The sequence below is a fragment of the Lactuca serriola genome, chromosome 7 (assembly GCF_051521515.1).
Source record: "Lactuca serriola cultivar US96UC23 chromosome 7, Lser_US96UC23_V15, whole genome shotgun sequence".
Lineage (NCBI taxonomy): Eukaryota > Viridiplantae > Streptophyta > Magnoliopsida > Asterales > Asteraceae > Lactuca > Lactuca serriola.
Window position 1 is genome coordinate 130,378,098 of NC_136414.1, and position 15,571 is coordinate 130,393,668.

At 32.0% G+C, this 15,571-nt stretch overlaps 1 protein-coding gene across 1 annotated transcript; it reads left to right on the plus strand.

The window, feature by feature from the left end:
• The first annotated feature begins 12,846 nt into the window (after nt 1-12,846).
• Nucleotides 12,847-15,212, plus strand: LOC145062572 (Pentatricopeptide repeat (PPR-like) superfamily protein). Its single transcript, XM_079010156.1, has one exon. The coding sequence runs from the start codon at nt 12,943-12,945 to the stop codon at nt 14,767-14,769; it is 1,827 nt and encodes a 608-aa protein (XP_078866282.1). The 5' UTR covers nt 12,847-12,942; the 3' UTR covers nt 14,770-15,212.
• Nucleotides 15,213-15,571: the final 359 nt, after the last annotated feature.

Genomic DNA, 15,571 nt, shown 5'->3' on the forward strand with positions numbered 1-15,571 from the left:
AAATAATCTCAGAGTAATTGATTTGACTCTTTTGCGCAACTCTTGTATGAGTCTAACCATTATAGGGGATGAATCTCTTACTCGAAGGATTATTTGACCCTTCTGTCCAGTATAAGTATTCTATAGTCATTACGATCAGTGATTCTGTTCCAGATGGTAGCATCGCGATAATCAGGATTGGAAGTATGCTTTTGATCGGTCATTCGAGAGGGGGGGGGGAACTAAGCATGGTAAGGCTTAACATGGGTGGTTTATCGAGAATTCAGACAAATGCGAGTTTCCAGTTTCAGGGAGGTAAGAGTGGTTTCTTTTGGAGGCTCAGGGTTGGATGTCTCTAGATTGTGATTTAGATTAGGGGTGTTAGTAAGGAGCCAGTTCAAGGACGAGATCTAGTTTAAGTGGGGGAGATTTGTAACACCCGGAATTTAGAAGGCCAAATAAGGAAAAAGAAATCAACATTTTTAAGGCCAACTCGTTGAGTCCAAGAGGGAGAACTCGACATGTTGGAAATCTTGGGCGCGTGTTTTTGAGAATCAACTCGATGAGTTGGAGAGGCACAACACAATGATTTGGACGGGGTTTAGGAAACCCTAGATCTAGGATTTTTCACCCTATTTAAACACTTTATGCTTTAAGGTTGGCCTCATTTCCAGCCTCCACTGTCCTAACCCTAGATCTTAAAACCCTAATGCCATTGTGAGTGGTTGTGAGCCATTTTAGAGTGTTCTTATGGGTGTTTGAAGTTCTGGAAGGAAGGAAAGTTTGAAGGAACAAGGAAGTGTTGCTAGATCCGGAAACCTCACTCCATTTTCGTCACTTTCTGGTAATCAAGTCTCAAACTTGACTAATGGTTGATTAGATCTCTTTCTTAGCATCTTTTGCTTGTTTTCGTCCAAATGATATGGTTCTTGAGAGTTGGACGTTCCAAATGGAAAATACTTCAAATCTAGAGTCTTGAAGGACTTTCACAGCATAAAGGTGTCAACTTTATGACCATGGAAGTCCCATGCAACTTCTAAGCCACCATTTTGGCCTTTGGAGCTTATTATGCCATACATGAGGAAAAAGCTAGGACTTTACGTGATCATTTAGTCCCTAGAGTCCAGATCTATGATCTCATAGTCCATCTTGTAGTTTTGATGATGTTGGGATTAAAACTTTGGCCTTTTGGGTTAGGGTTTGGACTTAATCCATTTAGGAAAAGGTATTAATGGGTAAAGTTGGAAACTTTACCCTTCTAGAGGTATTTTGAGTTGAGATTTGAAGTTTAGGGTTCAGATCTGAAGGATAATGGCTTAATGAGTTAAGAAGGGGCTAACAAACTGATGAACTCGATGAGGTCAAGGAAGAGCTCGACGAGTTAAAGCAGGGTGTCCCGATTCCGATAGAAGGAAGAACTCGTCGAGTTCAAGAATAGACCCAACGAATTGGATCGTGAAATCACGATTCTATGATTCATAGGAACTCGGCGAGTTGAAGAGTAAACTCGACGAGTTGAGTCAACTCAGAGCATTGACTTTGACTTTGACTTGGATGTTGACTTTGACCTTGACTTAACCTTTGGAGGGTTATGAAGTATGGAATGGATCCAAAAGGGTAAGGCCCATTAGAGGGGTTGGGCCCAACTAAGAAATTGGGCCATTGGTAGGCCATGAATGGGATTAGGAAATCTACCTAGGATTGGGCCTTTCATGTTACGGTTTTGGGCCTTGGGCAAGGACCAAATTAGATCATGGGTAAAATGGTCATTTTAACCTAATAAGGATTATTGGTTTTGACTAAGTGTTATTTTGGTAATGACAGCTCGGGGAGTCATCAGGGTAGCCGTTAGAGATTCCTCATCGTGAGATTCTGCATTCAGCTTTACGAGGTGAGTTTCTTCCTGTTTGAACGGGTCAAAGACACCAATGTTGGCCCGTATTTATATTATGTTTTTCCGGATTATGATCTGATGTTGGTCGGGGCTCGAGGAATGTTTATATGTATGATTCTAGACTAAGGTTCGATGTTGGGTGGTACCCGATGACTATGTGCATGATTAGTTATACTTGTTGTCTTTTTGATACTTGTATGTGTCGGGTTGAGATATGATTATGGGAGGGAGCCTGTATCTCATCACTAGCAGAGTGTGGATGGGGTTCCATATCTCATCATTAGCAGAGTAAGGGCAAGGACCATGATAGGCGACGCCTTAGGAATAGAACATATAAAAATGTGTATGATTCTTTATGAGCTATTATATGATATTGGTTATATGTGTATAGCGGGTGTGGCCTAGTAATAGGCGGGGCCTGGGAGAAACAGATGTATACCGAGCAGCGCCCGATGCCAGGCAGGGCCTCATGTAAGACACTGTTTGATGCCGGGCGGGGCCCAATGAAGGGGCGGGTGCCCAGTATATGTGATTATGTGTATGATATGTGGTAGTTTGGAGAGACTCACCAAGATTTGTGCTTACGGTTTTCAGTTTTGGTTTCAGGTACTTCTGGTAGCAGAGGGAAGAGCCCGGGATGACTGCATCGCACACGCCACACTGTTTTAGCCTGGGATGTTACTCTGATATACATTTGACATATATTTTGATATTGATATACTAGTTTTTATGTTTTGAGATATTATGGTTCCTGTTTGATAAATGATTTTCAATAACTATGGTTTATTCAATGATTTAAAAATGAATATTTTGGTCATGATTTTTGGGATGTTTCAAGTCATACTGAAGGTTCTGTGAGCATACTAGACATACTGTAGGCCGGTGGGGCATTCCAGTCAGACTGAAGGCTCTGTGGCGTATCAGATGGACTGTAGGCCGATAGGGCGTTCCAGTCATGCTGTAGGCCCTGTATGCATGTTGTTATTTGTATATGTTATATGTTTGGGTGTTAGTACTTTGGGGGAACACACTATGCTTCGTGCTTACAGTTTTAGTTTATGCTTTCAGGTACTTCAGTGGATTATGGCAAGGTGAAGGTGTGACCGTACACATCCTCGCGTTTTGGACTTACGATTTCTTGGGAAACTCTGATCATGTGAATGTTTTGAAAACTATGTTGAAAGAGATTCTAATTTTTAAATAATCTTTTGGGAACAACATTTTTTGTAAACATTTCTTTTGTTAAATGGTTGATTTGAAAATTTTAAATTTTATTGAGCTTTTTAGGATGTTACACATTTGTTAGTTTGGAAAACCAATAAGAGATAAGTAAGGAAAATCCTTATTACTATCTTTAATTATTATTCAATTTATGGAGTAATTTATTCAGATGTGAATATTATTCCAATTTCATACAATATTGAGATAATTCCAAATTGTTATAATAAATTTCATAACCGAACTCGTGACACTGCACTTTTTGCACCGACTACATAACAGGGCATGATAAAGTCATTCACCCCGTCATAACAAGTGGTAATGTTCAATGAAACTAACGTCAACGCCTAAATTTGTCTCATCAGACGTTAGTTATAGCTAGCAACTCCAGGCGGGCGATCGAAACCGTACAAGATCAATAGTATGACACATATACTTGTCGTTAGTCGTTCTTTACAGATTAATGGTTATAAAATGGAGGGGTTTTGAGTAAAGATTGCCATTTTGAATCGTCAATTATATTATCGTTTACTATTAGAAACTAGATTATGACCCGCGTTAAACGCGGGGAACATAAATTAAATACATATCACATTAATAAGTGGTTTTGTCTTAGGTTGAATTTTAATAAAAAAATGTTAGTCAGATTCATATTTAGAGTTTTTGAACCAAAATTATTAGATAAAAATATTTAATATTTATATTAGAGCAACGATATGGCATCCATGAGAACGCTAGGATTCTTCTATAGACCGCTAAAAGATCTATATAGTGACAACCGATGTGGCATCCATGAGAACTCACCACTTAAAATAATAGTTTTGATTAATTTAAGTGAAAAAATCATTTAGAATGCTTACCAGTTGTAATTGTTTCCACTTGGATGTGCACATTAACATTATTGTAGAGAAATGGAACTTCAAATGACCTCTACATAGCCAAATCAACAAACATGACAACACAAAAAGAAGTAATTGTTCACTTAAATCCAGTAAAAAAAATTACAATATTGTGAAAGTTGCATATAATTTACATGTTTTCTTATTGTCTTGGAGGTACCTGACCACTTGGATATGTACTATTATTTGGTTAATTAATGCATAAATTACATTATAGAATATGAAATTTAACGATTGTTTAAATGCATTTACACTTGATTTAACAATAGAAAATAGACACATTTATAATCATAAAAGTATGCTTAAGTCAACAAATTTGTTATCAAAATTAATAGAAAACTGAGTTTCTTGAATAAACAAATCAAATACATAAAAACGAATAAAAAAAAGAACATTTGAAGATCATGTCAAAAAGGTATGACCAATAAGATCTTTTTGGCACTTTTCAATATAGACATGGTTAATCTTTTTTCTCATCTTCTGATAAGTACAAGTGAGTAAAGAAAACAAATTTATAATCATAAAAATATGCTTAATTCGAAAATTTTGTTATCAAAGTTAATGGAAAGTATTTTTGTCGAAATAATCAACTATAAAGTATGTAGGATATTACCACTAAGGGATTTTGAGTTTTGCATCATCCTCAAGCTTCAATAAAAACATCAACTAATGCTCATCACTTTCAAGTAAAAATCTCTGCAATTTAAACTTAATTATAGTAAATCTAATCAATAACGTTATAGAAAAATGTAAGGTTAAGAATAATTACATAAAGTTATTGAGTTAGCTGGAAATCGAGCAATTGTAATTTAACTTGTATGCGACCAATTATTATCTTCAAAATTGGAAGTATTTACTATACTAATAAGAATTAAATACAAGGTGGTTGTTTTGACCTTGATGAATTTTGGTACCATCGATGTACACTGAGAAAGAAATTGAATAATTGTTTGATTTGCAATCAGAAACACTGATGGACAACGTGTTTGACCAAACATTGGTCAAGATGACGTAAACAATTTGATCTAAGGGTGGAAAATGTATAAGTGAAACACAATCAAAAATATTTATTGCTTTAGATGATGAAATAAAGTTTCTCTTTTAGATATAGAATTCAATCTTCTATTTTGTAAATGTAAATGTCTTACACTTGGGTTGTGGTGACTTAGTAAGATATGTGGAAGATATGGTGGATAACCTATTGACCTATGTTCAAATCCTGGCACTACTCGCCTCTGTGGCCATGGAGATTCGCCTGCAGTGACTCAAGGGCATGAGACATAGCCTCATGTTCGCGGCGGGGGATTAGTCGATGCACGAAAGTTGGGCCGAAAACCCTCGTTAGGGAAGTTCCCTTTCCAAAAAAATGTAAACATCTTAGTCTTCGCCTCTCTTTAGCATCATTGTAATGAGTTTTATTATTTAAATCTGTAAAATTGTGGATATCATTAATATCTAAAAAATAATAATATTTCAATGGTAAATTTTTACTGATAAATTTATCAATAAATTCACAAGGAACTATAAATAATTGTTTTAGAACGGTTAAAAGCTTTATAAAAGTTTATAATTTCACAAAAGTTGTTGTTTGCTAATATTTATATTGAAGTTGTAATGAATAACATTGTAACAATGCTGATAAATTCACATTCAAACGAAATAATAGAGTAAAAAATGATTAAAGTTCTAAATTCATATGAGTTGAAACCTAAAAGGCAAATAGATGTACATTTCATAAAACCCAACCTGTATTTAAATGGTCACAATTCTAACCCAAAAAACGAATAGTATGAAACAAAATAATCAAAAACAAAACCCAAAAAACCAAATAGTATGTAAACATAATATGAAATCAACCATACTCAAACCACTCAACTATTTATATAAAATCATGAAAATCATATATTGTTTTTCTTTCTTTGGAATTAACAGTTTTGATTCGCCTTCTCTAGAAGTACGATGTGTCATTGATGTTAATGATCGTTTGGTTGAGGACATTGTTTCCAGATTATCAACATCGTAAACATCTTCCAAGTTGTGTTTTAATTGTTCATGTCTAGACACCTTTTTAAAGGATGTTCAATAAGTTAGTGGACTTGTTGTAATACTTTTATCAAGATTCGAAGCGGGTGTGACGTTATCATCAGTATACAAAACTGCATCATAAATATAGAAAATAAATTCATATGTCAATCTAAAAGGTAATAATAGTTTAAAGTATTTAAAATATTAGATTTAGTTTTATTATATTTAAAACCTTTAAATTTAATGTGTATTGACATCCGAATTTCGCCAATAAAACGTTAAACGAATCGGATTACGGCGCCTATATTTGTAGTACATAGAAATATGTTAGTTGATCAACTAAAATATAAAAAACGAATCTAATAAGTGTAGTGTTTGTAATATGTTTTGTAAAAGAATGTTACATGTTCGATGTTAATTTTTTTTCCAATTCAACAGTGATTTTATTATCTACATTGAAGTTTGAGATTGCATAACCATCAATATTGTGCTTCAAATTATAATGAGAAATTTGAATTTTGAACGCCAACTTTTTATACAAAAGTAATTTCAAAGCAGACAGATATATCTTCATATTACCCTCCTAAAAATGAAAAAATTAATGGTTATAAAAATAGACAGACAAAAAGTAAAAATTAGTTTTATGTAAAGAAGTTAATATCGATAACATCATTAAACTTTTGAAGCAACTCTTGTGTGTTTTTTTCTAGAAGTTTCTTTGCATCACGATCAAATAACGTAAGTGACACCACGCCGGTAAAGTTTTGTACTACAATGGTAATTTGAAACTAAAACCATTGATATAAACAAATTCAATAATATAAAATTAGAAAATTTAATCGAAGATTATAATAATATGTATAAAAGAGTTATTGAAAACCTTGGAACAACAAACACGTCTTTATTCATGCAAGTTGAAGTGTAACAATAAAAAACTTATTTATTCTGCTTTTGGTCCGTTCCACTAGCTTTGTCATTGTGCATTAAAACAACTTTTATGGTTTTTTCTTGACAAACATAGGTCAACACATTAAAAAATCGACATAAAAGGTATAATTTTATTTATATAACTAAATGAATGAAACTAATATGCTTAAAGTAGATTGATTAATTTTTTTTTCACGACCTCTCAACAAGAACACAGTAATAACAAATAATAAGAACATAGTAAATGTAGAAATTGAAGAAGAATAAGGAAAATAAAGTAAAGTAAGAGCTTGGAAAAAAGAATTGGAAAAGAAGATTGCTCAAGAAGAACACTTAAATCATAGGACTCAATCCAAAATCGTAAGAAAACCACTTCGGTGTAATCGTATATATAGGGTGTTTTTGAATAAGGAAATCATTATCTTCTAAAAAAAATAGGATATGTTAGAGATTTTCGGCTATTCATCTGAAAAAAAAAAGATATCAACTATATTAATTCAATACTTCAAATTAATTGGCTTTCTTATTTAATTAGTTTTAGAATTCAAACAATTATTTCGAATTGATTCATTTTATGTGGGATATACTGGGAGATAAATTATGAATAATATTGACTTTAATTTTGGCTTTTAAATATTTTGTTGATTTAATGGGATTAGATTAGATTTTATAGTTTAATAACTTAATCATTGATATGTTTGTTTAATGGGTTTTAAAAAATAAAATATAAATAGAATTGAATTTGGATATCAAAAACTATAAATAAGGGAGTTACATTAGGAACAATATTAATTAGAGAGACTGATATCATGTATATAAATAGAATGATAGGTTTCAATTAATAAAATAATTACTGAATTTAAAGATTCTATAATTATTACAAATTCTATAATTAAATGTAATTGTGTATGAATTTTATTTGGAGAAGATGATGTCAGCAATTTGATCTAAGGGTGGAAAACATTAGATTAAAACACAATCAAAGGCCCCGATTGTTTCATTGGTGAAATAAGGGTTCTCTTTTAATAATATTTAGAGATACAATGCTCAGGCCAATTACATCTTCCTATAATATTTCTTATTTTCTTGATAACGTTAGTATTTGTGTTAATACTACTTGCATAAACATACAAACATTTATTGTACCGACTTTTCGTATGATATTGTTGTGGTTATTTTATTGTTACTCATTTTAAAATTATTGTATTTTTAATGTCCGAACCTGATAAATTAACTTATGTTGCAAAAATTTTGATATGTATAGAATGGTAAATATTTATTTCGTTTATAATGGTGAGAATTACCGATGACGACGACTGTTGAGTCACAACTACATTCCGATATAATATCGCTTTATTATTATTATATCAACTAACAAGACATATATGTATATGCAATTCGACTTTCGTTGACTTTTTGATTATTACACTACATCCCTTATCATAAGAACATCATTAAGATAGTTCTAGGTTGTTAATCCTATTTTTAAACGTAATCTCAAATATGTACAAATTTTGTTTTATAACAAAGTGTTATATTCATATGAGGACTTTTAATCCTAAATGTCTTACCACATTTTTTTATAAGAAACTTTTATATTGGCTAAATGTTTTCTAATTATGTTGCATATGCATGATTTATGACTTTTACCACTAGAATTTATCATAATCACAATTAATCACCAAAATGGAAGAGGAAATCGATGGTTTGATCATTTTCTTCTCTTCTCCGGTGATCAACGAAGTCGGGGTTGCTTCCGCTGAGATTAACACTCGATCAGGGGGTGTTTGAGTTTGACAATCAGTATGTATGGATGGGTGAATGAGGGTGAGACAACAGCTAAAATCAGAGGCAGAAACCTCCGGTTTCTTCTTGTTTTCTTCCAGCGATAATGCAACATCAAGAGAGAGAGAGAGAGAGAGAGAGAGATCTGGTGACAGGGAGGGTGAATGCAGGGAGTGTTAAGTTAGATTGTAATATAAGGGATTATATAGAGTATATTTTTATGAGATTTGCTTGTATAAATGAATCATGGAAAACATATGGGAGTACAAGCAATATATTTTCTAGATATTGTGCATGTGTGTGTATTGGAGATGGGGGTCGAGAGAGAGAATAGTAGAGAGAATGTGACGAATGAGATTGAGTTATATTGCACTAGAAGAGATGATATCTAATTATATTTCTCTTTTGTGAGGTAGGTTGTACATGAAGATCATTGAAGATCTATGTGGTATCATCCTAGTATCCTACTTCCTTTCTCACAAACATGAAATACTTGGCAAGAAATTGAATCTTGCATATGTTCAATATGATTTATGTATGTATGGAAGAGATGGGACATAACTTAAGTATTTTTACATTCCAAGTGATCATCAAATATTGCTATGTACCATGAATCATATCTTGAAGATTCAAGGGTACTATAATATACATACATATATATATATATATATATATATATATATATATATATATATATATATATATATATATAAGCATATGGAATATGCAAACTACCTCTGCAACTCTCTGTATGTGTCATTTGTTTTTTCGAAACAAAAATGTCTGAAGTCTGCAGACCACCTCTGCAACTCTCTATAGCAGAAGAGGGGGACCAAACGGCTGCATTATGTAATAAAAAGTTTGTTTGTTTTTTAACCTCTGCAAACTGCTGCAATAAGTTAAAGTAAGATGTGAAGAGGTTTGAAGTAGAGGGTCAAGTGTTGTGCCACGCATCACATGTTCAACAATTTTTAAGTCAGAAGTCTTCTAAAAAACAAACAACTGCGAATGGTCAAGTGTTGCGCGTGTGCTGTGTGGCACAACAATAAGTGGTTAAAAGAGTCTTTTTAGAAAAAAAAAAACAAAAAACACCTTAGTTATGTTATATATGTGTGTAAGGGTATAAAATCGTGTGGAAGGGAGAGAAATGAATACTTGCAAAGATTAAATTGGTACATTACATAAACATGCATATTCACTAGAAGATTCATTTACTATACTTTGTACATTAAGATATCTAGGGTGGCTTTGTAGGTACCACTTCCATGATTTCTCTCTCTCTCTCTCTCTTTATATATATATATATATATATATATATATATGTATATATATATATATATATACGTATTTGTTATATTTAAGTGTATATACGAAGCTTTACTCGAGATTTAGGGGATAGGTGTAGGGTTATGACTAGGTATTATGCAAAGGTCCATGTAGAATTATCATAACCTTTTTGTAGCTTTGAAATTATTTGGAAGATTTGAATGTTCTATACTCATATTCCATATGCTTTTATATATTTACATATATAAATATTACATACAAGGATTTCAAATTTGCCTAGTTTACATATATGTTTTTATTTTTATTCAAGGTCTCGTTATACCATTACGTATTTTCCTCTTCTCGTGTGAACTATGTGTCTATATATATATATATATATATATATATATATATATATATATATATATGTGTGTGTGTGTGTGTGTGTCAAGATCAAATAAAAAGGAAAATTTTGGTAGGAAGGTAAGAAGTTTTTTTTCTACATATTTTTTTAGCAAACAAACAAAATGAATCATCGCATGATTCATTTGTAAGATGATTTATAAGAAAAAATTCTCAAGAAAACATGTTGATGATTCATTTATACAATGATTTTGTTGTTATTTACTAAAATTGTCATAAAAATGAATATTTTCTTAATTTACTTAAAAATGAATCATGAAGATGTTTTTTTGAAATTTTTTTCTTGTGAATCATCTTACAAATGAATCATCTAATGATTCATTTATTTTGTTCGTCAAAAAAATATGTACAAAAAAAACTTCTTACCTTCCTACAAAAAAAAATTTCTTACCGGATCTATATCATATATATATATATATATATATATATATATATATATATATATATATATAATTGTACATGATTATAGCCATTATGGTTATCTTTGTCATTAATATTTTCTCCGAAAATACACCGATATCGTTCATGAGATCAAGTCTTAGAAACGTTCATGGGATCGATCGACATTTATTATCCGAAATTTGACAGTTGTTACAACAAATAATATACTTCATAAATAGTACACTTCAATGTTATTTTTTGTACTTAAAAAAATGATATTTATTGAACATTTTGGAAACTCCGTTACCTTATTCAGATATTTTTTCATTTACTTGAGATAAATCGATTAGCACAAGGTTTTATTTAAAAATATTTGTACTTCGTTGATATTTTGTGTATAAAAAGTATATTTTAATGATATTTTGTTTATACTAAAAAAGCAATAATTATATTTTTGAACATTTTAAAAACTTAGGTGTTTTTTGTTTTTTTTTTAAGCAAAAATTTATGAAATATGTGAACCACCTATGCAACTCTCTGCAGTAGAAGTGGTGGACCAAACGACTACTTACTGTAATAGGAAGCGTTTTGTTTTTCAACATTTGCAAATATTAAAAAAATTAAAATAAATTGATTTTATAAACCAAAAATAGTTTTTCAATACCAATTTATCACATTTCAGCAAAAAAAATAATGACATTTCAGCAACAATTTATCACATTTTAGCATCAATTTATTATATTTCAGCAACAACTTATCACATTTCAGCAGAAAATAATGACATTTCAGTACAATGTATGACATTTCAGCAAAAATTTATGATATTTCAACATTAATTTGTGGCCTTTCAGCAAGATTTCAATATAAATTTGTGACCTTTTAGCAAAAATAAACCAAAAAAAAGAAGAAAAAAAATGCGAAACAAGAATTCAGGTAATCAAGATTCAGCAAGATTTCAACAAGAAAAAAGAAGAAAAAACCGATTCAGCTATAATAAAAGGGAAAAAAAAAAAGAAAAAAGAAATTACCTGAAGTCTATTGACTAGACAAGGAAGGAGGGTGCGTCGGGGAAAGAGGCTGCCGCAACAAGGAGGCGGCGACGACGAGCAGGATGCGACCACCAAAGAGGAAGCGGTCGAGTCAATGGGGGAGACGATGTGAGAGTACGACGTTTTTTTCTTTTTATTTATTTATTTGAGTGGAGGCCTGATTGTTTTAGGTTTTAGGTTTGAAGATGTTGGAAGAGATAATACAAGTGCTGCCGCAAACAGAACATACACAATGGTTTTTTTTTTTTATTCCGAACACTTCCAAAAAACCAAACAACAGATTAAAAATATTAAGATGTTGTTTGTTTGTTTTTTTTTTTTTTTTGTAAAAAACCTTTTCAGACCTCTTATTGCTGCACGGCGCAGCACACGCACAACACTTTTAATCTCGCAACTGTTTGTTTTTTAGAAGTCTTCAGACTAAAAAACCTATGCGCGTGTTCTGTTTGGTGGAGCACTTGTATTGCCTCTTCCAACCTCTTCTCATTCTTTTTTCTTGTTGAATTCTTGATTATATGTTGCTGACATGTTATTTTACTTTTTTTTTTGGTATTTTTTTCTTTATTCTTGTTGAATTTTTTTTATTTTTATTTTTTATATTGAATAATGATAATTTCTGGATGAAATATTTTTATTTTTTTGCTAAAATATCTTTTTATTGAAATATCATTATTTTTTTGTTGAAATATTATAAATTATTGCTAAAATATCATACATTATTAATTTTTTGATATTAAAAAACCATTTAGGTTTATAAAATCAGTTTATTTTAACTTTTTAATATTTGCAGCAGCATGCAGGTGTTAAAAATCAAACACGTTTTTTATTACAGTTTGTAGCCGTATAATCCACCTCTTCTACTGCAAAGGGTTATAGAGATGATCGGCATGCGCAATAAATAGTCAGAATATTTATTTTTTATTTTATTTATTTATTTCAAGAAAACAAAACACCTAAGTTACCTAAAGTCATTTTCCGTTTTAATTTTAGCATTTTTGCACAAAAACGTTTTAGGAATCAACAATCTCAAACACCCGTTTGGAACCCTAGTCCTTACAATCGAACACAAAAGATATCTTAGTGATCATCGTTTACCATGATTGCTCTTCGTCGTTTTCGTTTTACCACCCGAGCTCCCTGCATTAGGGCTTCGCCGCTCGGTTCTTCTTCTTATTCATCAGATTCCGTTCCTGAACCTCTTCCTTCTGACCCATTAGACTTACATTCGTCCTCTGATCTCATAAGAAAACAACATTGGAGTGCTCTCAAAATCCTAACCAAATCCACAAACCCCAACAGTTTTCTTCAACAACTTTATGATTGGGGTGCACCTTATGACGTCGTTCTAGGATACTTCAAGTGGTCACACCAAGAGTTCCAGGTATCCCACTCACTTGAACATTACTGCAGACTCTTTTACCTGCTAGCAAATGGTAAACAGTTCGGAAGAATTAGGGCTTTGTTGGATAATCATTATGTTAAGATTGCAATTAGTAAATACTCTCCTTCTTCAATTCTTCGTATGCTTGAGAGGGTTTGCGATAATGTCTGTGCAAATTCGATTATAGTTGATTTGTTAATATTAGGTTATGCGAAGAACTCAAAGACAGATTTATGTTTCGAGGCTTTTGATAGAGCTGGTGATTACGGGCTGAAGTTATCAGTATGGTCATGTAATCGATTGATAAAGTTATTGATAAATCAAGAGAAATTTGGACGTGTTGAGTTCGTTTACAGAGAGATGATTAAGAGAAGAATTGAGCTTAATTTATCTACATTTAACATGGTAATCAATGGGTTATGCAAAGTTGGGAGGCTTCACAAGGCAGGAGATGTTCTTGAAGATATGCAAAGTAGAGGGATTTTGCCTTCAGTAGTGACCTACAACACACTCATTGATGGCTACTGTAAAAAAGGTGGATCTGGTAAAATGTATAAAGCTGAAGCCCTAATGAAAGAAATGATCAAAAAGAAAATCTCCCCCAATGAAATTACATACAATGCCCTCATTGATGGGTTTTGTAAAGATGAAAATCTCTCTACTGCAACAAACTTTTTCAAGAAAATGGAAGTCAGTGGATTAAAACCCGATGTGGCTACTTATAATTCTTTAATCAATGGGCTATGTAATTTGGGGAAGCTTGATGAAGCTCTTGTGTTACATGACAAAATGGTGGAATCGAACGTGAAGCCGAGTATTATCACATATAATTCTTTAATGAATGGGTTTTCAAAGAAGAAACTGGTAAACAAATGTAAAGAGTTATTCGATGATATTCATAATCAAGGTTTAATTCCCAATGTATATACTTATAATACTCTAATCAATGCTTATTTCCGAAGTGGGAATTTTGAAGAAGCAGTTAAAGTATACAAATCAATGGTAGAAGGCAGTGTTACTCCAAATGTTTCAACATATAATTCTTTAATAACTGGATATTGTAAAGAAGGAAACATGAAGGAAGCTAATAAGGTTTTAGATAACATGAAGGAAAAAGATTTGAAAGCTGATATTGTAACATATAATATAAGAATTGGTGCACTTTGTAAACAGGGGAACACAGGGGAGGCAATTAAGCTACTTAATGAGATGTCTGTAGTGGGTTTGATTCCTATTCAGCTGACTTATAATATCTTGATTGCTGGTTATTGTGGGGAGGGTAATCTTAAGAGTGCTTTAAATATGATGACAAGAATGGAGAAAGAAGGGAGGCGTTGTAATGTTGTGACATATAATGTGTTGATTAAGGCTTTTTGTGAAAAGGGTAAATTGGAAGAAGCTAATGTGTTTCTCAACAAGATGCTTGAGAAAGGTTTGGTGCCTAATGAAAGAACTTATGATATTGTTAAAGAGGAAATGATGGAGAGAGGATTTGTTCCTGATATAGATGGACATCTTTATAACAATCTTGTTACTTCTTGATGTTTAAATGAGGTCTCAGGTTCAAATCTTGGCATCACCTTTTTTTTATTGGGGATATTGTGATTTTATTTACTCTCCTCATGTGGGACCCGTTGAGTGGGTCCAGAGGGGGGGGGGGGGGTTGACCTTTAAAGTTTGATGCTTTTGGTTGACAATTTGAAAATGAAAGATACAAGAGCACGAAAGGTGTAAGATTCTACAGTCTACAGAGGTAATGAAATGATAAAGTTGTATTTGTTTTGGTGGAAGGAATTCAATCCATTCTTCTGTTTTTGTTGAAGGACCAAAATACCCCCGTTATATCTTTTTAAAGAGAAGTTGTTTAATGCATATAAGGTGAAATGATGCTTCTTCAGAGGTAAATTTAAGCTAGTTGATGGTTTATTCTTAATTTCTTGTATAATGAATTATATAAATATTTACAAAGTTTTTAGCTTGATAAAGTAGCTGGTAAAGTAGTAGTATTGACTAAAGCTAGCTCTCATGTCATGGAGGGTGGCAATTCAAAAATATAGTAAAAGGACATTTAGATATATTTGGAAAATGAGCGTATAAGGGTAAAATTGGAAAATTTGTAGTAGAAATCCTATGAGTTTCTTAATAAATTATCGCAAATAACTTTTTAGAATGTTATCTTAGATCATCTCCAATGGTTAGGGTGATGAAGAGATCGAATATTTCAAATCGACCTTAAAACTAGTCTTTTACCATTGGAGTCGATGCACTTTTTAGTTGAATAATTCCACAACATGATATGATTTTTTTTGGAGTTTATATTTAATAAGTATATCGGTCTATATTA

What these genes read in the sequence shown, in the direction of transcription:
- LOC145062572 (XM_079010156.1), top strand. Translation starts at nt 12,943, where the DNA reads ATGATTGCTCTTCGTCGTTTTCGTTTTACCACCCGAGCTCCCTGCATT.